This window comes from Polyodon spathula, chromosome 9 (genome assembly GCF_017654505.1).
Source record: "Polyodon spathula isolate WHYD16114869_AA chromosome 9, ASM1765450v1, whole genome shotgun sequence".
Taxonomy (NCBI): Eukaryota; Metazoa; Chordata; class Actinopteri; order Acipenseriformes; family Polyodontidae; genus Polyodon; species Polyodon spathula.
The window spans coordinates 18,222,531-18,243,813 of NC_054542.1; the positions used below are offsets into that span (position 1 = coordinate 18,222,531).

General features: G+C 39.5%; 1 protein-coding gene across 1 annotated transcript in view; it reads right to left on the minus strand.

Moving 5' to 3' along the window:
• The window catches only part of LOC121320460 (radixin), a 106,653-nt gene that overhangs the window by 72,990 nt on the left and 12,380 nt on the right, over positions 1-21,283 (minus strand). The window contains exon 2 of the mRNA XM_041258795.1: positions 20,122-20,221. Coding sequence (XP_041114729.1) covers positions 20,122-20,133 — 12 coding nt within the window. The 5' untranslated portion in view covers positions 20,134-20,221. The remainder of the gene's footprint in view (positions 1-20,121; positions 20,222-21,283) is intronic.

Sequence of the window (21,283 nt, forward strand, 5' to 3'; positions counted from 1 at the left end):
TACTGACCTCGGATTCTAAAAAAAAAAAACAAAAAAAAAACTTTGTTTCCAACGGGATTATAAACCTCTCGGTCTATTGATATGCACCCTGCCCCATCACTCATGCACCTGTACACCAATAAACACTTGTCCATTCATTTTGTCAAATGTTAACCCTTTGCTGTCCTATGTCGGACCAGGTCCGACATTTACAATTTTCCCTTTCCAGTCCGACGTCATCAAAACAATGTAAAGCACAAGTCTATTAGCGTTTTTTTCTCCGGAAAAAGCTGAGAAAACCTTTCAATTGCAGAGTGAGACCGATAGATCTGCTTACGTCGGCTTTTTCCCCGTATAGACTATCCGGGGGGCCATGATGTCTCTATTGTGACTGCATCTGTTTCTAAGACTGTTATTTCTGCATCCAGCACTCAAAGAAAATCACAGAGCATTTGCAAAGCTTTTTGAGATGTTACAGTAATAAAACAATGACTTGGATCGCATTATTTGAGGAGTTTGCTGATAAGCGATCAGGAGAGGATTTATCAGTATACAAGTCTATAAATAGGTATGTGAAAAATACAGTGACCAAGGGGTGGGGCTTGGCTGGAAATGCAGTACTGACATTTTTTAAATTAATTCGAGCTTCGTGCTGACAAGACTGCTAAATTGGGACCGCTAAAAAGGTCTCACCAAACGTATAAAGATTGACAAATAATATTTAATAGCGATTTATAATGATGCTTATATATGAGATGACGATCTGTACAATATTTAACATGAGAGTAGTGCAGGGAAATAATGTTGCCCCCCCCCCCCCCCCCCCCCCCCCAGAAAAAAACAAACAAACACAACAAACAATAAGGGTATGAGACCAGGATAACCCTGCTGCGTGTTCCAGTTAGCCATTATGGGTCAAGATGTTAGATGAGGAGAAAACCCCCCAAAAAAATCTGTATCTGGTAAAAAACAAAAGTATCTAATACATAAACAGAAAGGAAAAAAAAAAAAAAATAACTTTTTGTCTTTGCAGGGAATTTTGATGGAACTGCGTAAAAGTATCCACGAAAACTATCGTTTTTTGTCATATTAGTGAGAAATGTGACAAGTTATACACAAATCCTATAAAAATCTGGGATTCAGCAGTTATAAAACTGAAAGAACAGCAAGAGAAATCTGAATTCCACAAAGCACCAGTAACAGTTGGCAATGATTTCAGATCTGTGGTGCAACAAACTACGGACACCTGGACATCAGGAGTTGAATTCAGCTTATAGAGAAAGAGGGAAAAAAACAGGCAGAAGCTATTTCTACATCTGAATAACTCCCAAAGTATTGCTTATTATAGTTGTACTCTTAGTATGTTATTTAAATTTACTAGCAAATGTGTTCCAGACTGCACTGAAAGGAACATTTCCTTAAAGTATGTTGTACATGTGTTGAGGTGAGGAGGGGTCACAGGGAAACTTTTGTGTATCTTGAAGAATTTAGTGAAGCCGTCAAGCTACAAGGCTAGATCTGCCCCTGTCAATCAACAATTGGCTGACTGTGTTCACTGTTAAATAAAACCAAAATCCTACAAGTTCTAGTCCACTTTTTGTGTGTGTTCTGTGAGACAGGTAGGGGGCAAGTAGATTTTTCTAGCATTTTGTCCCTTTGACAAAGTTTGTTAAAAAATTGCACACCCTGTGAACATATTCAAACTGAAGGTGGCATTTTGCATTCAGCAAATAAGTCATACTGCTTTCTTAATAAATTAACCTGACATTAAATGCATAAATCTAATAAAAGGTACATTTAAGAAATAAACAAATAAACACAACAACTCATTAAGGTATTAGCGGATTACAAAAAAAAACATGTACTAAAAAAAAAATAAGTATACGGTTTAGAAGCATTTCAGGACAAACTTTGCTAGCAAAATTTTGTTAAATATACATTTTATTCCCATTTACCATATTTACATATTTTATAGATTTGAATGCTACTTTGGAATATAAAAATTAAGCTTTTTAACTAGTACTGAACAGAAGCAATATTAGTTATTGATTGGACTTGCACAATCAAATCGATTGTGAAACTTGAAGATTGGCCAACATGTCTATAATGAAACAAATAAAATGATTACATATGAGATTAGGCTATCTGTATACTTTTACCAATGTAAAAATAAAATGCAAACTGTAAATCTCATGGCATTGTGTTTATATATCAGGAGAGTAGTGTAGGGAGAATGTTGCATGCGCACGCACAGTCACCCCACCAAATAAATAGTACTCACCACGGTCACCCTGGTCCAGCTAGCCATCATGAGGACAAGAGCACAGGCTTAGATGACCCTGCTGCAGCAGTGTTCCAGCTAGCCATCATGAGGACAAGAGCACAGGCTTAGATCACCCTGCTGCAGCAGTGTTCCAGCTAGCCATCATGAGGACAAGAGCACAGGTTCAGATCACCCTGCTGCAGCAGCGTGTTCCAAGAGCTAGCCAATGCATGAGGACAAGAGCACAGGTTCAGATCACCCTGCTGCAGCAGTGTTCCAACTAGCCATCATGAGGACAAGAGCACAGGCTTAGATCACCCTGCTGCAGCAGTGTTCCAACTGAGCCATCATGAGGACAAGAGCACAGGCTCAGATCACCTGGCTGCAGCAGTGTTCCAGCTAGCCATCATGTGACATGAGCACAGGTTTGGGTTGAGGAAAATTTGCTGTGCAATGTTTTTTAAAATAAGTTTATAATACTGTGGAAGGGGTGTGGGTAATTCACTGACTAGGAGACAGACAGGTGTAATTGAAAACACCGCACAGGTGCCCAGTTTTATTTTCAGACCAGTTTTTCACTTTTTCCGGCAGAGGGCACTGTTGACCGTGGGCTGCCTATCAACGATGATAGACAGCACCACGGAAATACCACAGCTGGTACTTGAACAGCAAGTGCACTCGCAGGTGCTCAAAGAAATAATAATGAAAACAGAAGGTGAAAAAGAACAAGGGAAAATAAAACAGTAATAAAACTACAAATAAAAGGTGCTGCACTCGGCAGCGTTATCCCGGTCGCCGCTACCCGCACGACCCGGATCACCGTCCTACTCTGTAGGCTAACTAGCCTGCTCTTTTACAATACGCCGGGGTCTGCTCAAAGGGTTCCCCGCTCTCTCTCTCTCTCGCTGTGAAACTCTCTTTGTTTCACCTGATTCCCGGTCCTGGATCAGAAAGAAATACGACCCGGACCTGGCTAAACTAACTCCCCCCTCTTCCTCCTACTACTATGTCAGGCTAACTAGCCTGCTCTTTTTACACCCATACGCCCCCCCGGGGTTCTGCCCGCTCAAACCGGGCTTGCTCCCCTTTGCTTTCTCTCTCGCTGGCTGAAACTCTCTATGTTTAGCCTCTGTTTGTTTATTCCGGTCATCGGTATTACTAAGACCCCACTTTCCGCAGGCTCTGGTGCGTCTAAGTCCGGGCAGAACTGAGGTCGGACAACCCCCAGCGATTTGTTTTTTATAGGGGTCACAGACAATCTGCCCCAACAGCCAACTACGCCCTTAAACCCTTTCTCATATATTATATCCATCGTTAGACGGTTCCTAGAGCGGAGAGCCATTCAGAGAGAGGGAAAGTCCACACACCCACTTTCCCACCTCCCCGTGCGACTGCCATGACTCACAGGCGGTTGCTGGACGACTGACGCCCTCTTCCCGCAGCCCGTGAACAAGCCAGCAGAGTCAGCACAGATCTCTCCCTGTTACAAATACATTAAACAAAATAAAAATACATCCTTGCAGAATTAGATGCAGTTGTTTTTTCTGAGAATAGCTACTCAAATGACTAAAAAAAAAAATGAATGTTGCTGATGCTTTACGAGGTAAAAAAAAAAAAAAAAATGAATGTGATACCGTGATGCTTAACGGGAGTACCCAGACACTTTACATACAGCACCAGATCTTGCCAAACTTGTACCCCAATGTACAAAGTTAAGATGTGGTGCTTGTGCACTGGGAGGTCCAGGCAAGTAGATCTTTTGAGTTAAAGGTAAGTACATTTTTCTAGAATTTTGTCCCTTGGACAAGTTTTTTTCAAAAACTCCACACCCTTGCCTACAGCACATCAGCTTAAAAATTGGCATAATCTGCACTTCCCCTTTTGATCTTGCAGTGCCAAAGCAACTTTTAACCAAGAAAAACACAGTCCTATTGTTCCCTGATCTGTGGAAAGTCCTTCTAGGTAGCAGTATCTTTGATCAGCTAAAGACAGCATGAAAATAATAAAATAAAAAACATACATTTTGTTTTGCATTTGGACAGAGAAGCTAGTGGGGAGGAGAGACAAAGCAAACAGGACTGAAGCCTGTCTGAGGTGATGGCTTAGAGGCGATTAAAAATAATAAGGTCAATTTAAATTAAGCAAAGTGAGCTAAAGTAAAAACTGCTATAAATTGTATTGGTTTTGTTTTTTTGGGAATCTGATTTTGTGTTGCTTACCAGGAACTTTTACAGTTAAAGCATAGCAAACATGACTGTAACAATCGTCTACGGTAATTTGTTCACTTCCCTGAAATTGTTATATTGTTATCTTCCCTGCCATTTTATTATTATAGTTGAATTTCTTAGCATTTTATGTACAGTACCGTGAAAGTATTTGCCCCCTCTCTGCATTTTTGCATATTTTTGACACAATGTTATGAGATCTTCAACCAAAATCTAATATTAGTTAAAAGGGATGCTGAGTGAACAAATAATACAAATGTTGATACTTATTTAATTGATTTATTAAAAAAAGTTATCCAACACCCAATGTTCCTGTGTGAAAAAGTAATCGCCCCATTAGACAAAACACTTCCTGCAGTTATTGATCAGTCTATCAAAGCGCCGTGGAAGAATGTTGGCCCACTCCTTCATGCAGAACTGTTTCAACTCAGTGACATTTTATAACTGCTCATTTCAGGGGCTGTCACAACATCTCAATGGGGTTTAGGTCTGGACTTTGACTAGGCCATTCCAAAACTTTTAATTTCTTGTTCTTCAACCATTCTGATGTAGACTTGCTTGTGTGTTTCGGATCACTGTCTTGCTGCAAGACCCAGCTGTGCTTCAGCATTCTCCTGTAGAATTCTGACACAGAGCAGAATTCATGGTTCCTTCAATGATGGCAAGTCATTCAGGTCCTGATGCAGCAAAGCATCCTCAAATCATGACACTACCACCACCATGCTTGACCATTGGTACAAGGTTCTTATCGTGGAATGCAGTGTTTGGTTTTCGCCGGACATAACGGGGTCCATGTTGGCCAAAAAGTTCCACTTTTGACTCATCTGTCCATAGAATATTGCTCCAGAACTCTTGAGGATCATCTAGGTGCTTTTTGGCAAACTTGAGATGAGCATTCATGATGTTCTTAGTGAGCAGAATGAATCCCATTTTTGCCCAGTGTCTTTCTGATGGTGGAGTCATGAACACTGATCTTAGCCGATGCGAGAGCGGCCTGCAGATCCCTGGATGTTGTTCAACGGTTCTTTGTGACTTCCTGGATGATTTTACACCTTGCTCTTGGAGAGATTTTGGCAGGACGGCCACTCCCGGGAAGATTCACTACTGTCCCAAACTTTCTCCATTTGGACAATATGGCTCTGACTGTGGTTTGGTGGAGCCCCAGAGCCTTAGAAATGGCTTTGTAATCCTTTCCAGACTGACAGGCATCAACAACTTTTTTCCGGAGGTCTTCAGGAATTTCTTTTGATCGTGGCAAGATGTGCCTCCAGAACCTGTGTGCTGACAACTTCACTCTGATGGTAAGGGCCAAAGTTAGTCAGATTTATATTGGGCAGGGCTGGCCCAAATCAGGCCTGATTGTTAACCAAAGTATTTAAACAGCTGACCCTAACTATCCCTTTAATTGGGTTGAGTTAACTAGGGGGGCAATAACTTTTTCACACCTGAAGATTGCATGTTTGATTACCTTGCACACCAAACAAATGAAAGCACCACCAAACTTTGGTGTCATTTTTTTTTCTCAGACTTCCTCCATATACTACTACAACCCACAAAAACATCTGACCAAATTCAATGTGCAAAAATGCAGAAAATCAAACAGGGGGCAAATACTTTTTCACGGTACTGAATACTGAATGGAATTTTATGTATACTTCACCTCACTGGCATTTTATGCACACAGTAAATAGTGCCCTGGCATTTCATGCACAGAATATAGTTCTCTAGAATGACGTACTTAGTTCCCTGGCACACTGTTTGTGTATAGTTCCCCTCCCACAAGTTAATAAACACCCATTGCATGAAAGCAAAGCATGCAAAAGCAATGTGTGCTAAATATACAATGTCTCCTCATACTGTCTCCATTTGAAAATGTTGGCCAACAGTATGCGTGATTTATCCGACCCTGCCTCCAACCTAATAGGACTGCTACATGTTAACACAATTTTTTGCTTTCCCAATGATGGATGAGATTTTGTTCCTTTGTCAAGTTCCAGCATCCATTTGCCAGGATATGTGCATACCAGAGAAGTACACAAGAACAACATAAACGTTTGGGAACGAGAAGAGGTCGTTCCATCGAGGCTTGTCCCTTTTCAGCACACCATTCCTTTTACTAGGGAGATTTCATTAGTTGTTTTTTTAAATGTTCCCAGTTTTTTCTACTATTTCACCTGGTGGGCTATAGGCCTACTTTATGTTTTAACCAAAGTATGTTTTAATTTTAAATGATCCACACAGTGAAGTAACAGTAAACAATATGTTTATTCTAAAGAACTAGATATTTCATATAAAACAAATACTCTTTTTCCATGGCCAGTGGCTCCATTCAGTTCTGTTGCTCTCCGGTTGTAAAACACACTTGAGTTAAGAAATGAATACATGTTTTTTGCAACATACTATAGTGCTTCAAGTTTTACCACTAAAATTTTCTTCAAATTGTTTTCAGAATGTGCAGTCTGTGATCCTAAATGGCAAGAGCCTCTTTTGCTAATAGGCTCCTAAAAATAGCTTGTGGGTAACAGGGAACAAATAAAAGACCCCATTATATGCAACTGCCAGCAGCGATGGTATTCAGCTCTACGAACGCACGTCATAGCTGATCCAACAAGGGCAGCTCTCTCTCTCCCCCCCAGGAGCTTTCCACCCCCGCCTTAAAAAATAAAATGCCTTCTCCACAGACAAGCCTTGTTATACAAATGGGAAAGGCGATACAGGGAGTCCTCCTGCTAGGATAAAGTTACGTCTCTCATTCACTCACAATTCTCTACAGCTTTACACACTGATCTTACTTACAAGGGCCTTTGAAAGATATGTCCTGCGTGGAAACTTGTTGCGCATCTACGCATATACAGTACGATTGTGTGCATTTGTACAGTATGTGTATAAAACTGTGACAAAAAGCTTGGAACAGTATTCCCCACCTCCATGACAGATAAACAGTAAGCAGGGGAGTGGACTGCCAAATGACAGGAAAAAAAACCTTCCCACAGCATATACATATAGCCTACAGAAGAACCAAACCTCTTTTTTCCTCAGGGAATGCATGTTCCCTATTGGGAAGAAAAAAGGATCACTCCCTCATCGCAAAGCTTGGACTATTTAAGGTAAAAAAAAAAAAAAAAAAAAAAAATTATATAAATAACTGAAAAATCTTTAAAAGGCATTAATGTAAATACTATTTTAACAAACAGGAGGAAAGAGCAAGTGCTAGCAATTAGAAAATGGATCGAAGATTTCCTTTAGTGATTGGTCAATACGAGGTCCTTAATCTCTGGTAAAGGACCTTGAATCCTATCTTTCAAACTACATTTTAATCACTGTTTCAAATTAACCTGCCAGAAAATACATACATAACTAATGTATGTTAACTTTTTTCTACTTGATGAAAGAAAACCTCTGTTCTAGTACAAATTACACCATCTGGAAATTGTCCGTCAATGTAGACCGTCTGCTTCCTTGCTGTCCTGTACAGTGGTCCTATCTGTTTAAATTTAATATAGCACATAAAGTGAAAATAAATAAATAAATAAGAGACTAGTATTTGATGTCAGTGACAACACAGTTATCACAACAGCAACTAGTCTCCGGTTTGAATGACAAATTGAAGAAATTTGATGCAGTCTGATTGCTTTCAGCAACATTATTTCAGCATATCACAGTAACACGGGATGCTGCTCTCCTGGAAGAAGGCTTTGAATAAACTTTAGGTACTGAACAAAAACAGGTACTTTTATTATTTTGCATGTTTTACAATCAGTTCACAGACCTTGTTCTGTTTTGTGTACAAGGTACTTGAAGAACAGTTCTAAGAATATGGGGCAAAACTGTTCGATACATAGGACCCCCCCCCCCCCCCCCCCCCCCCCCCCCCCCCCCCCCCCCCCCCCCCCCCCCCCCCCCCCCCCACCCCCCCCCCCACCCCCCCCCCCCCGTGTACGTCAGAAATTGTAACATTTCGTAATTAAAAAAAAAAAAAAAAAGCATTAAAAAAAAAAAAAAAAAAAAAAGCTGGTTATGGCTACCACTGTGCGACACAAGGATCACAACACAGTAAATTAAGCCTGACCAGTGTTGACACAATGTGACTTTTACAAGGAGCTTGGGACGAGTCCTTGTTGCAACAAAAAAAAAAAAATCCATTGAGGGCACACTGTAGATTTTAACAGGTCAAATTTCACTGTTGCTTTTAATAACTAAGTTAACTGTTACAATGAACAATGACCTGCTTAAACTCAGCTCTCCAGTTCACTTCCGATGGGCTGGACAAATTAACCTTTTATCCAGGGTGATTTAAGAGTTGAGGTGAGGCTACTCATACTAACAACTATTATCATTGGATAGTAAATCAATGAATTGGCACATATGAAGATTTACCATTTGGAATTACAGCAGGTTCACCCCATTTGTTAGTTTTAATACTGAAGGCACTTCCCTTGCTAATGTGGAGACTTATACCTCTGAATGACAGAAAGGGCAGTCATTTCCAGATATGAAATGCAGACACAGCAAACACAAAAAGAATTGCAGTACGGATAAGCCAATAGAAATATAAAGATAAGTTTACACTGGAAGTTGTATCGCAGTTTACAGGTTCTCAGTATTTGCCTTCAAAAGTCACTTGCACTCTGTCAAATGGTCTTGTACAATTATATTGGCTAACAAAAACAAACTTATTCTTGAGGGTATCGAATTCTCCTCAAGTCAATCTTAGATGCTGCCATGTGTGCCCTCAACAAACAAATGTTAATTTTTGTGCTTGTGAAAGGGCCCGGATTGACAGTATACAGATACTGGTCGGGGTCCAATATAAATCCGCTATATATCAAGGCCCGCGATATAGCGAGACCCATAGAAAAACAAACAGGCTAACAAACACTGTACAACCACCCTCGTTTTATCGGGGGCATTAGGGTCCAGTATAAATCTTCTACACAACCTGCTTTTTCTCATTTTTTGTACAAAAAGCAGCACATCACTTTAATTCGTACAGCGGAGGGTAATTGCTTCTCATCAGCTTCATTCCCCAATTAATTCCATGAGTCTTCCTCTCCTTTCTCAAATGCATAAACCTGCTGCACTGAAAGAATCCATTCCCAACACAGGAAGCTTGTTGCTAGGGAGCCAATGTCAATGACTTTTGCTAGTACTGCCCTGTTGGCTAAAATAAAAACTGCTTCAGCATGTAGATATTTGCTTTGTGTTATTGTGCAATGTGCGTGTATATGATAACAGTATGATAGTAATGCTTTGCTTTTATTTGTGTTGTATATTTTTGTTTGTGATGTGCAGTACGAAATAAAACTAACTAATTGTAAGTGCCTATGTATATTGCAGCTAAGGCATACAGTTAGACAGTAAAAATGGGAAGCCAACTCCGGGACCACGACATATCTGAATCCGCAGTATAGCGATTGGTGATGTAACGAGGGGTGGGTGTATTAGTGAGTGAGATCATAGTTGGTTTACGTCTACATTAATACATAGATTGCTAGGTTTACAGATCTATATAGGCACCTCATTTTTAGATCATCTTTCGCTAGAGGTTGATTGGTTGCCACACAGCTTTTTGTAGTTGTGTTACCCCAGTGAAGTGCATTGAAACTATTGTATTGCTTAAGTAGTGTCTTTAGCACAGTTTAGCAGTTGTTAACCAGTTCCCTTGCAAAGTGCAAGGAGATGATGTTGGAGAAAATCCAAACCTAGCAGCGCTCTGGAAGACAACAACTACTAGACAACAGCTGCTGCTCCCACTACTATAGTACCTATCTGTCTCACCTGTCCTGCTATGACTGTTTCTCACATCCCTGTTATTCTGTCCTCTTGCTCCAGTCCTCTGTCCTCTCTCTGCTGCTGCTCCCCTAACCTCATCCCTCTGCCTCTCCCCATTATCTCTGGTGCCCTCTGGAACTGTCACTCTTCTGCTAACAAAGCTGATTTTACCTCTGTCTTTTCCTCGCACCTCTCTCAACTTTCTTTCTCTGACTGAAACCTGACTCTCTCCCGATTACACTCCTGCTGCTCTGTCCTCTCTCTACGTCCTCACCCATACCCATACTCCGCGTCTCACTGGAGAGGAGGTGCTGGTCTTCTCTCTCCCTCCTTACTCTGTTCTGTTCCCTCTGACCTCTCCTCACTCTCTGTTAACACCTTTGAATTTCACGCTGTCCAACTAACCTCTCCCTGTCAACTCCTACTAATTGTACTGTGTCGACCCCCCCCAGACCTCTCGCTCACTTTCTCGTAGACTCTGCAACCTCCACCCTCTTCTCCTCCCGACTCCCTCTATCTCCTCACCTTTCGACCTTTAACTTACCTGTTCCTTATTTTACTGTATTTAATCCTGCAATTAACACAATCTGTAGTATTTTGTATTTCACTTGCACTCGAACTGCGCCAATATCAAACTGTACTGTATTTTGTATTTGCTCTTATTAGGACTGTAGTCACTGTATTTTGTATCTTGCTCTTAATTGTACTGTAATTATTGCTATATATTTTTTATACAACTAAGTTGCCCTGGGCAAGGGGTCTGCTAATAAATAAACAGAGTCAGCTCCATCACATTCCTTGTTAAAAGAGGACAAAGGAACCGATTTTAATTTGTCGGTTTGAATTTTCCTACATACAGACCAACATTTGGACCATCAATGGTGTTTTATTATGTGACTGCTTGACAACTCATTGATCCTAAACACAAACAAAGCACAGGTGTATGAACACTGAATATCCAATCAAGTTTTATTGTGATAATTCTAAATGCAGATTTATGTTAATATCATAAACATCATGAACATTTGGAAAAGTACATTCCATGCACACAAATCCAGCAGGTTATTACCAGATCATTCGACACATAGCTTTCAAAGTGGTGAAAGGGCTAATTTTAGCATAGCCGAGACCTTCACACAGTTAGTTACGTTTGACCATTCATACCAGTCAGTATACTGAATATTTTAGGAAACTACCATTGCTGTTATGGAATGATGCATTATAGAAGCTGCATTTCCCCAGTTTATTATACTAAATAGCTAACTCAATTTTACTGTGTTCTGTTACATACTATGGATCAGACTGAGGTTTGCAAGTTCATAGCCTGATTTTCTTGAATAATGTAATCAAAGACCACTGAATTTAGCCCAAGACAGACAGGCGCGGCGTGGCACCATTGAGCATTTTCAGTGCGATGCCATAGTCTGCACCCGGACACACAGGAGCGGAATGCACTATGCGGTACAGTAGTCGTCAGTTCCAAACAGTGTGCTATATAAATTTACATATATGGTCAAAAGTTTTGCATCACCTAGCAGATTAGGATGCAGACATAATCTAAAAAAAAAATAAAACAAAAACCCTATATGAACATAATTTCGATACTTTATTTATCATCATGCAATCTAAAGAGTCTACCAGAAACTACAATAGTTGTACAGTATTTCATGTTAGATTTCAAAATGTCATGTTTTTCAGTTTTTGGAAAACTACAAAGCTATATGTCATTTCAGTATGTCAAAGTAACATTATTAATTGTGATGCAAAACTTTTGGCCATAGCTGTAATGCACCCCATATAATCTACTAAATAAAAACACTGGTTTCTTTTTCAACTTTGTTTTTCTGTCATCTATTTGCTATACAATACGCTGCTGACAGCAAGTAGCCTACTACTAAAGTGTTAGAAAATATGTCCTTTTAGAGCTAATTATTTAGTAAAATTAGACGTGAACTATGATGCTTATCAGGGGTGATGTATAAAATATTGACTTGCCTGTCCTTCTGTGAAATATGGGAAGGATCAAACACTTCAGGGTGCTGCCTCTGTAGACAGTTTAATTTGTTATTTTTCCTGACAAGCACGTGTTGTCAGCTGTGACTGGCTAATCCACCAAATCGCTCTGGATTCGACTGGAGTAGTACCGCTCAACGTCACCGTGGGACTAGCGGTATCGTCCTGCGCTGATCTGTCCAACACCTTATGAAAGCAGTGGCAGAGATACAGTCAACAGAATGCCTTGTGCGCTGTGTTTGTCTGTCTGGGGCTTCAGTCAGAAACAGCTTCATAGAAAATTAATAAAACTTAATATGGGAGCATAGAAATCAAACCATTGTTAACATCAGAATCTAATGAGTATGTCATTAGATTGAATGGTTTGTAAACAAAGGAAAATGGAAATGTAAAAAAGATTACATCTTTGATTATAAACAATGTAGCAATGTAACACCACCTGTAATGGAACTTGTGACAGGGTCTTCCTCGAGTCACGCGTGTGGGTCGCCGCTGTTCAAGCATACAGAGAGACAGACGTGGTGTTGAAACGCCAGCACAGGCGCGCAGGATTTATTAACAAAAACAGAAAGTAAAATAAAGGCGGTCATGTGACGTTACCAGCGATGGTAACGCACAGAGGACAAATACAGCAAACTGTACAAAAAGTGCAAAATAAAACACAATACCCCAAACTATAACTCAAAAGGTGCCGTGAAAACGGCAGGCCTTGCAGCAGCCCCGAGCAATCTCCCGCGGATGTTTTTAAACTGACGGACACTCTGTCGAGACCCGCCCACCTGCTGATTGAGGACCAGCACAGCCAATCACTTGCTGCCCTTCCCTCAACCAAGCATAGCAGGCAGCAAGTCTCAATCGAGCGCCAGTCTGTAAACAATAATACAATCAAACTAATCAAGTACCAAAACGTCACAAAATAAACCCATTCCCACATATAAACCACACCAACACTAATTTACCACTGTGCAGGGCAATCGCACTGCCACAGAACTTTATTAAGAGAATCATAGAATACAGCTTGAAAAGCCTGTCAAAGTGAGCGGTCTGTAGCATTAATATGGTCAGAGAAGAAAAATGACACTGAAGCACCTGCAGTAGTATGTGCGGCATAGGGTTGCATCTCTCACAGGGATGTTTCATTAATAATTAATGCTTCATCCCCGGTTCATATCCAGGCTCACTCGTCAATTTACTGTGACCCTGAGCAAGTCACTTAACCTCCTAGTGCTTCACCTTTCGGGTGAGACAGAAGTGACTCTGCAGCCGATGCATAGTTCACACACCCTAGTCTCTGTAAGTCACCTTGGATAAAGGTGTCTGCTATATAAACAAATAATAATAATAATAATAATAATAATAATAATAATAATAATAATAATAATAATAATAATACTACTGCTTGCTGACAACCAATATAAGATTCTGCGCTAAGCATGCTTTTGTTCCTCATCTGATGGATGATGACCGAAAAAACGAGCGATAAGGAAAGTCATGTTGCATTTTATACATGTTTTCTTTTCACCAGAGTGAAAACCTGTTCAAACACTTTGAGCTCTTACATTGGATGTGATTATGTGTCATGTAATGAAATTGGTTCAGGGAGCTACTTAAAAAACAACAAGAAAAAGGGGGCTCACGACACATGGAAAAAACTGGTGTTTGTGGAAACAAAAACAAAACATCCTCCTTGCACAGCTTTATGTGAATGTCACTTTAGAATACAGTGTCTACATGCAAGAGGAAGAAAATACAGCTTCAAAATCAAACTTGATCAAGAGAATCCTAGAAAACAGCTGTGAGCAAACTGGAGCGAACACCCCAGAGAGTTTGGTCTCTATCCAAAAGTAACATGACCAATAGATGTAGATGTCAAGGTCCTTTGAAAATGTTCACCTAAGCAGTTATATAAGCCCTGCAAATAAGCACAAGGAGGCTATTTGTATTTATGTATAAGAAATATTACAATAAATAACCTAGATAACATGGCACATGTTATATACCTTATGTATTTTTATCACTGGCGTTTGCGGACACATTTTTATACAGAAGTAGACTGACAGATTCAAATTCTTATTTTTTTGCTTTTTTAACATTTGTGTGCTGGAGAGTTTGACTGGAGCTTGCTTGCTCAATTAAGAACTCTGACTGGTTAAAACAACTACTTCCAAAGGAACAGCGAGCCAAAATATTATGGATTCAAATGAATGAAAAGCCACTTAACCTTACATTTACAAGCAGGATGGGAGGATGGGTACATATCAAGAAACAAAGACAAAGAAAGACAGATCATTTTAGTAAATCTTAATCCCAGGAGAACCAACTGAGAAACAGTAACTTCCACGTGAATTCTATAGTGCAGCCAATCATTTTAGAGAAAACAATAAATAGATAAATACATAAATTTAAGACCATATTAAACATACAACAAGCAGGGAAGCAGAAGTCTCAGATCGCTCTCGTAAGCAAGCATAGTTTTTGCTTTAATTGTAAATTGAGTTGTTGCTAGTTTTGATGCTGTAAAGTTAACGATATTAGGCAGTGTGTATTTTGAGTTGAATCACAGTATGGTTCGGTGACTCAATTAGACTAATTTGCAAAGCCATTGTCTGATGCACACAGCATCTCGACCTCCAGGGCATTATATATGGACTGAAGCCAACTCAGCGCCAGCTCACCGAAGGGCCAAATCCTCAAAGAGGCGGGAGTCTGAACAAGGACAGGCCAATGAGGACCTGTTTCAAATAAATAAGACAGCCCAATGTGAAGGCTCTAACTCTAGACCAAGTTTGCATACATTTTCCTTTTCTTTTTCTTAAATAATGCTCTCGCTCTTCATATACATGTTGGTTTTCAACTGCCTCTCGATACCACCCTCTCCCATAGCCAATTCTAGTTCTTTTCCTCTACTTCTCCCTACCATGACTAACTTTAATATCCCTGTAATCCTCTCCTCTCATTCCCATCCCCTACAATAAATTGATCTGGACAATGTGGGAACAGAATCATCGTGCAGGTCCATTCGGGTGCAGGAAGTTAATTTCAGCCTACCAGTTCTTCTGATCAGCCTGAGCTACCAGTGACTGTCATACAGTATATCATTTCACTTGGTCAAATGGTAGGATATCCTCTTCGGCTGTGATTGATTAGTCTTTCTTTTGTTGACAGAGAACAGATTACCGGATTTGAAACCACTCGTACACGCAGTGGCATAGCCAGGATTTTGTTTTGGGGATGGATGGAGATTTTTTTGATGATGGTTAATAACAGTGGTGTAGCACAGATTTCATTGTGGGGAGGAGGGTGTGATAGTGGTGAATCGTCTGGATCATAACAGAAGCTATTAATCCAAACATTGTCTTGCCTTGTTGATTCTATTATAACTTATGCTTAAGGCAAATATGGTACCCAGCTGCTGTACTGTACCGAAAAAAATAATCTTTGCTGAAATCTACAACAGAGTTTGGAATCACAATAATTTTGTACTCATGGATGCCCAGAGGGTTTGTGGGAAAACCTCTCAGCTTTCTCTTCATTGCTTCTCTGACCTTCTTTTCCTTCAGGGCTGCATATACCTTTTGTGACAATTTCCTTCTCTTCAGGGGAGATTCCTGTATTGCCTCAAAGACCTTGTTTATTTGTGAAATCTCATGCTCCTTTTCAGGTTTGAAAAGTCCATTGCTTTCAGGTTGTTTGTCTTGAACAGCGTGCGGGCTGGATTCTCCGGAACTAGACTCCTTGGGGTCACTTTGTGTTGAAGATGATGTTTGGTCTTGGTCAGTAGGACGATGGGCTAGCAACTTCATACAAGAGTAATACTACTTCTGTCCATACACAAAGTTCAGCTCCTGGTGATCCTTGATTTGCTTCTTTGTTAAAGGTGCAACCTTTAGTGTGGCGCACTCCACGATGCTTTGCAAATGGGTCACAGCATGCTTTGATGTCTTTAAAACGGCAAGAAAGATATTGGAAGTACTTGCCATTTTTAAAAGACAAATTATCTTTAATATCAAACGAACTGCAAAACTGCAAGAATTTTAGCTACAAAGATTTAATGTCAAGAATGTTAAACTGATAAGTATAATATATAAATGTTTTTGGAAGAGTACCAGGTTTAAGGACACACCTTAGTTGAGCTATAGATGAGTTTTCTTGTTTTTCACTATAAAAGGCACATTTCAGTATTGATCTGTATTTAATTCACCTGTGCTACACTTTAGTCAGATGTGTTAATAGACCAAATTGGTTAAGTAATCAACATGAATCTGTTACAGCTGCACCAGTTCACTGCAGCTTCAAATTTAACAGACGCCTATACTCTATAACAACTAAATATTTTTGTTCAATTTTATTAGGTGTATAACAGCTTCACTTAGAGGATTAACCTGACACTCTGCATTCAACTCTGTGCTGTGCCTAACTAACAGCAGGCACAAAATGAAACCTGCAGAAAATGTAGGAAACTAAAAAACACACACCATAGTGTCTCATTCCCCACGTTCCACTTTTGAAAGCACAGTCTGAAATCAGAGTCTCCACTCCCCACCGCGTCACACACATCACCAGTACAATTGTCTGATTCAGCCAGTAGTGCTCTTGATGCAATGAAGAAAATATCACTAACTTCTTCAATTACAAACTACTACATTAAGGCGGCAAAAAAATGTTTTACAAATTGCTAACAAAGACGACTATGACTGTAGACACAAACACGGCTTTGTTTAATTACCAGTTACTTTAAAAGCTGCTTTGTATATCGGTCAGTGCAGAGACCCGGGGACTGGAATGAACAGCTGCCCTCGCAACTGGCTTAATTGGGGATACCACTGTAAATTTCCAAGAAAAAAGTGTATGTTGAGCTATGATTTTGTGGGGGAGGACTGGGGTGGGCTGGGAAGAATGTCTGCCCATGTTTTCCCTTCTGTGTCTCTGACTTAGCTGGGGGAAGTTAATCAAGTGGAGTAGCCTATAACTGTTGCATGCACTACCTATTAAATGTGTTCCTCAAAATGTACAAGTAAAACTATTTTTGTTTTAGAAAATCTAGATTTTACTGGCATTCTGGTACTTTCAGATTTAGGACTACACCACTGATTAAGATGTATCAATGCATGTGGAATAAATTCCTGTAACAAATGTCCATGCAAAGCTTGATTACATTCAGCCAATGAATACTGAAGACAAGCCTCCAAAGGCACAGCCTCCAAATCTTCCAGAAATATGAAGGGGTGGGGGTGCAGGTACAGCACAGTTATTACAATATTTATTTTTATTTTTTACATACTGTACCTTGAGCTGACAAAAACAGAACCAGCATGGCTATTTACCCTAACCAAATAACTATACCTTTATAATTCCAAGTTATAGGCTTGGCTTAATATTTGTATTTCACTTCAAAACTGGTAACTCAATTAGGTGTGCAACATTTTTTTTACCATATAAATAAAAATCCAACAAAGTGGACAGTCAGAGAACTTTCAGATGTATAAATATGACCAATAACCACTAGGCATCTGGGCTGGGTTGCACCAATTATGCACAAGTTTATCCGTAAGTTAACACGTAAAGCCTTCACTAAGTGCTTAGTAGCTACTAGTTAGTTGATAACTAAGTGATGTCCTATATTCGGTTGCACCACACAGATAGCTAGTTTGTTACTAAGAGTGGAGACTCCAAGTCGATCACGTGTTCCCTTTACAGTAAATCGACATACTTCAGGTTATCCCACAGATTTGAATGCTTCAGAATAAAGCTGTCATGACCAGGCCACTTTATAACACAATTCGTGATTAACAAATCAGCATCACAAAACAATGTGTTCAGAGTGGAAACCTTTTCTATTTATGTATTCTGCTTCATGCATGGAAAGCGTTTTTATTTTTATATGCGTCTCATCTATGCAGCCAACAGCATCAGGAAAACCAGCAATCTGAAAAAAACTGTTGACGAGTTTTGTCCAATCTTTTGGCGTCAGTGGGGAAGTGTACACACTCAGAGTTCTTCCCTTGAATTCTGTACAGCCGGGTAGCAGAACATTATAGCCGGGAGCATTTTTAACAGAAAAATAAACTTGCCTTACCTTAAATATATAATACGACAAAGAATTTGAATATGTGCTGTCTTTCGCTGACTGTATCTGGTTGTGCTTTATGTTCTACATTTTCAAAAGGAATACATGCTTTTTTTTTTTTTGGTGCATATGTATAGCTATTATATATTATATATCACCTTGCAGTACAATACTACGACAAAAAAAATGGACTTCATGATAATACCCGAAAATAATCGTAATATTTTTTTTAATAAAGTCGGCACAAATATAGCGGATTGTGCCGATCGCCAGTTTATTTTGACCCCCTGCATTCAGTGTCACTATTTTTGCTTTGAAAATAATTGGTTATTTTTTAGCAGTCATTTGTAAACTTTTTAGCCTCGAAGTGCTTAACACATAAATCCTCCCCATTTTTTTTTCCCACCCAGCAACGTGCAACTGATCTAGTCTGCTAGAAGTGCAATCAATCCTTATTGTTAAAGGCACAGTAGCATCTGCAAGATGGGCGGATCGGGTTTTTCAGCTGAGCAGTGACAGACACTTTGCCGGGCGTCACGCCCGGCTGAAAAGGCCTGGGGAGAACCCTGACACTTCTGCAACAGTTTACACAGGCACAATGAAACAAAACGGACTGCTCAGAAGACTGACTTATGCACCTGTATCGAGTCGCCTACCAGGTTTTGAAAAGACCTGGTAGCAAAATACCTATAGCATGGCAAACCTGGAGTGATGGAGGAAGTGCTCCATTTCTGGAAGATAAATGTTTTATGTTACTTTCGAGTTCATCAGTAATCTTCAAAATATGCTCACGTCTAAATCTAAAACGGGTATGAAGGGCAATATCATTGTAATTGTCAGAGGATGTATGCGGTCTCACAAATCACGCTGACGCTGAAACCTTCAAACACAATCATCTTCAACAAATCACGCTGACGCTGAAACCTTCAAACACAATCATCTTCAACAAATCACGCTGACGTTAAAACCTTCAAACACAATCATCTTCAACAAATCACGCTGACGCTGAAACCTTCAAACACAATCATCTTCAACAAATCACGCTGACGCTGAAACCTTCAAACACAATCATCTTCAACAAATCACGCTGACGCTGAAACCTTCAAACACAATCATCTTCAACAAATCACGCTGACGCTGAAACCTTCAAACACAATCATCTTCAACAAATCACGCTGACGCTGAAACCTTCAAACACAATCATCTTCAACAAATCACGCTGACGCTGAAACCTTCAAACACAATCCTCTTCAACAAAACATGCTGACACTGAAAACGTCAAACACAATCACCTGCAAACAGAAGTGCGTGTAGTAACAGCTACCATGCCATCTACGAACAGGTTATAACTACCCGAAGAGATGCATAAAATTAACAACTAAGTAACAACTAAGGCTTCCATTATAATTATCTTACCTGGTGCAACCTGTGTAAATTTGGTAAATGTAAAAAACAAACCTTAGTAAAGACCTACGCTATAACTAAGCTAAGTAAGAACTTACGCATAGCTGATGCAACCCAGCCCTGGTCACTGGCAGTGAATCAGCTGCCAGTGTTGCACTGGTAAAGATTGTGAAAAAGGCAATATAAAGAATCACAGACACAGATGAAATGAGTGGTTTAATTCTGAACAGCAGTAACACTACATAGGACTGCTGCTTAGTAAGAAACAAAAAATATGAAGGCAGTTTACCTCCATTTCTTAATTACCACTTAAAGGTCAATTTTATTGTAACCAACTTTGCTCAGAGTTAAAGGTAGGGTAAGAATAAACAAATACATTTATTTAAAAATGGTCTTACCGGTTTCGGCATTTTCCAATGGTCTCCACGGTTTACTAAAAGAAGAAGAAGAAAAAAAGGTGTCCTTCCCTCTTGCAGAAACTCCTCTGTAGCCTTTAATCTGCAAAAAACACAAATAGAACAACAGTTTAAGAACAACACAGGACACAGCAAAGGTAAAGGAATGGGGTCCTTGTAAACCTATATTTGAAACAACAACTACTGTAACATGTATATCAAAATACTGGAGCCAGGTATGAATCTGCAGTACATAATAATCATCATCAAGGCTTAAGATATAGTGTTCTGATGCCCACTGGAGAAGCACAAGAAACACAAAGTTAAAAGTAGGAAATACAGAAGAAAGTTTTCTTCTTTACAATTACAAAGCATACACACACTTATTGACTGCTAAAATATGTTGGAGTATTTTAAATTGGAAACACATGCTATAACTGTCATTAGAGAGCAGAGAGGATGCCACTGATTTGATCTGACAAGTCTGCAAGGTGTCTGAATGGTTCTGGCGAGATTCACGTAAATTTCTTACTGCATCATGTGTGTAAGCCTATTGTTACTCTTGGTCAATTCCAGCGTAACAAACTTAGTCCACTTCATATGGATTAAGCATGTTTAGTCCACTTCGAAAGGACTTCATGTTCAGGCAGTCAGATCCGAGACAATAAAGTCTTGCTATATATATATATATATATATATATATATATATATATATATATATATATATATATATATATATATATATAGAGCTCTGGAAAAAATTAAGAGACCATTGCAAAATTATCAGTTTCTCTGGTTTTACTATTTATAGGTATGTGTTTGGGTAAAATGAACATTTTTGTTTTATTCTATAAACTACTGACAACATTTCTCCCAAATTCCAAATAAAAATATTGTCATTTAGAGCATTTATTTGCAGAAAATGACAACTGGTCAAAATAACAAAAACCTGGAAGGTCCAATAGTTTGGTGGGCGGCCCTCTCTTGCCAGGTTTGTTGTGGTGCCATATTCTTTCCATTTTTTAATAATCGCTTTAATGGTGCTCCGTGGGATGTTCAAAGTTTTGGATATTTTTTTATAACCCAACCCTGATCTGTACTTCTCCACAACTTTGTCCCTGACCTGTTTGGAAAGCTCCTTGTTCTTCATGGTGCCACTTGCTTG